Source organism: Saprolegnia parasitica, assembly GCF_000151545.1.
Source record: "Saprolegnia parasitica CBS 223.65 unplaced genomic scaffold supercont2.832, whole genome shotgun sequence".
Lineage (NCBI taxonomy): Eukaryota > Oomycota > Saprolegniomycetes > Saprolegniales > Saprolegniaceae > Saprolegnia > Saprolegnia parasitica.
The window spans coordinates 1-2,489 of record NW_012157226.1 but is presented as its reverse complement, the minus strand read 5'-3'; the positions used below and the strand labels follow the sequence as shown (position 1 = coordinate 2,489).

Here is a 2,489-nt window from a genome sequence, read left to right as displayed (position 1 = left end):
TTACGACCGCGCGCGAGACGCTGCTGCGTATGCCAGGCAGCTACTTTGACGCGATGCTCTCATCGGATCACTGGCTGCCCAATGAGAAAGGTTCAACGTCATATTTCTCTCTGTGGCAATCGGTACTGACGACGATTCTCGGTAGGCGAGTACTTTTTGGACTTGGACGCGAGTACGTTTAAACGTGTGATCAAGTACCTTCGATCGGGCAGACTGGATGTCAGTGGGCTCTCGAGTACAGACGAGGACGAGCTGCGAGAGATGCTCGACTACCTCCAGATCGAGTGGCCGCTGCCAGCACCATCCGCGCCGCTCATGGAGACGACCCAATTGCAGTGGGACCCGCTGCACTGCTCCGAGGCCATTACGCTCGGCGAAGACGGCACACAAGCGCGCAGTCAAAAGCACGGCTGGAATCATGTGCTCACGTCGACGCCAGCGACGACCTTTGGCGTCCGCGTGACGCTTCGGAGCGAGGTCTGTGTCGGCTTCATAGTGTTAGAAGACTTCGTTCAAGAGCCCGACATCCGTCTGTCAAACAACCGCCGCGGGTGGTTTTTCGACTGCGCAGCTGGCGCTTTGAGCTCCCATTACCAGCCGAGCACGACCAACGTGGTGGATATGAAGCCGCGCCCGATCTTCCTCCAGGCGACGCTGCATCAGCAGCAGCAGCGCGTTTCTTTTGCAATTGACGGCATCCCCCTGCCCACCAGTTTGCACCACGTCCCAACAGACGCTGTGTTGTACCCTGTCGTGCGTATCGTGGCTGCGAATGCGGTTGTCAAGCTCCTCCCCGTGTAGCGACGCCATGGAGTTGACGGCATAGCTATCTTTCAACCATATAGCTAGGTATGACGCTAATACAGGAATTCAAGTGTTGAGTTTGTGGGCTCAAGTTGGGCAAGACTACTCGTGCCGTATGGTTGTAGTCCCTCGGACACCTCTGCGCCTCAGCTCTCCTGCATTTCTCAAGTCGAGCTGCCACGACATTTCCGGATAACGGACTGGTGCAATCCAGATATTTCGCGTCACGACTTGCTGGAAGTTGATCGGGATGGTCGACATGGGTGCGCGACGCTGCATGCATCAATGGCAGCGCCTCTCGACGGCGACGATACGCTCAACCTCAGCGGGCTCTCGAGTACAGACGAGGACGTGCTGCGAGAGATGCTCGACTACCTCCAGATCGAGTGGCCGCTGCCAGCATCATCCGCGCCGCCCGCGCCGCGGGTGCCGATCGAGACGCCGCAATTGCAGTGGGACCCGCATCATTGCACCGAGACCATCACACTCGAAGACGACTACATGGTTGCAAACAAAGCCGTGCGTGGGGATGGCGAAGTGCTTGCCTCGATGCCAGCGACGTCATTTGGAGTGCTCGTTCGCCTCGGGAGCGATGTCGAAGTCGGGTTTATGCCCTTGCACAAGGTTGCGTTTGCACAGGACTCGCGCAAGACGCCGCCTGGTTGGTTCTTTCGGTGTTCGAACGGCACGGTGCGGTCGCAGACCGAGCCCCGCAATATTCCTGTCGTGTCGTCGAAGCCGATGAACTTGATCTTCCTCCAAGTGACGTGGCACAAGGACCAAGAACGCATCTCGTTTGCTATCGACGGCGTCGCTCTCTCAGCGGGGCTGCACAACGTACCGAAAGATGCCACCTTGTACCCGTGTCTGCGCTTCGCATCGAGCTGGGCTACCGTCAAGCTACTGCCTGTATAACCTACATATCCTATAACCTACATCGTCTATCAACGATCTGCTTCCGCGTTATCGATAGTGGCGCGACAACTGCACAAGGCATTGTTGGCCTTGAGCGAACAAGGCGTTGATCATCGGCTCTGCACTGGCCTTTTCCAGTCGCGGCACTGTACGCCTGCGCTGCCACGTCATGGACCAAATATATGAAAAAAGAGGACCTCCGAAAACGAATGGAAATCAGACACGCACTGGTGTTGGACAGACAAGCATCACCTTCCTCCTTCCGATAATAAAGATGGTCGCGTGTTGCAACAAGCTTGATGAGATCGATTTTGCCGCTCTGCACGCATCCATTGCGGCGCTGAGTGCGCCGCCCGAGACGACCGAAGCGCTGGCACACATCACGCACGAGATGCACGCGATCGCAACGGCCTTGGCCGCGCGCGACGCGGCGCTGCGCCTTCAGGAAGCACGTGTTGCGGGCCAGCTCGAGCTCCTCTCCAAGCTGCCAGCGCCACGCGACCATATTGAGTCTAATGACCAGCAACACCACACGACGACGAGCGAGCCAGCCAAAACGATCACACTCAACGTCGGTGGCACGCTCTTTACGACCGCGCGCGAGACGCTGCTGCGTATGCCTGGTAGCTACTTTGACGCAATGCTCTCATCGGATCACTGGCGTCCGAACGACAAAGGTAATCGCCTTCCGATTTTTGTCTCTGTGGCAAATGGTACAGACGACGACCCTCGGTAGGCGAGTACTTAATGGATCTGGATCCAAGCACGTT

The 2,489-nt window shown here is 57.4% G+C and overlaps 3 protein-coding genes across 3 annotated transcripts; all 3 read left to right on the top strand.

The window, feature by feature from the left end:
• Nucleotides 1-4: 4 nt before the first annotated feature.
• SPRG_17831 (hypothetical protein) lies at nt 5-877 on the top strand. Its single transcript, XM_012357288.1, has 2 exons — nt 5-90; nt 146-877. The coding sequence occupies exons 1-2, from the start codon at nt 30-32 to the stop codon at nt 799-801; spliced, it is 717 nt and encodes a 238-aa protein (XP_012212678.1). The 5' UTR covers nt 5-29; the 3' UTR covers nt 802-877.
• A 212-nt stretch (nt 878-1,089) lies between these two features.
• On the top strand, nt 1,090-1,719 carry SPRG_17830 (hypothetical protein; the record flags this gene model as incomplete). Its single annotated transcript, XM_012357287.1, has 1 exon — nt 1,090-1,719. One exon carries the CDS (start codon nt 1,090-1,092, stop codon nt 1,717-1,719), a length of 630 nt encoding a protein of 209 aa, XP_012212677.1.
• A 274-nt stretch (nt 1,720-1,993) lies between these two features.
• On the top strand, nt 1,994-2,455 carry SPRG_17829 (hypothetical protein; the record flags this gene model as incomplete). The annotated part of the gene is made up of 2 exons (XM_012357286.1): nt 1,994-2,396; nt 2,439-2,455. 2 exons carry the CDS (start codon nt 1,994-1,996, stop codon nt 2,453-2,455), a joined length of 420 nt encoding a protein of 139 aa, XP_012212676.1.
• Between the last annotated feature and the right edge of the window lie 34 nt (nt 2,456-2,489).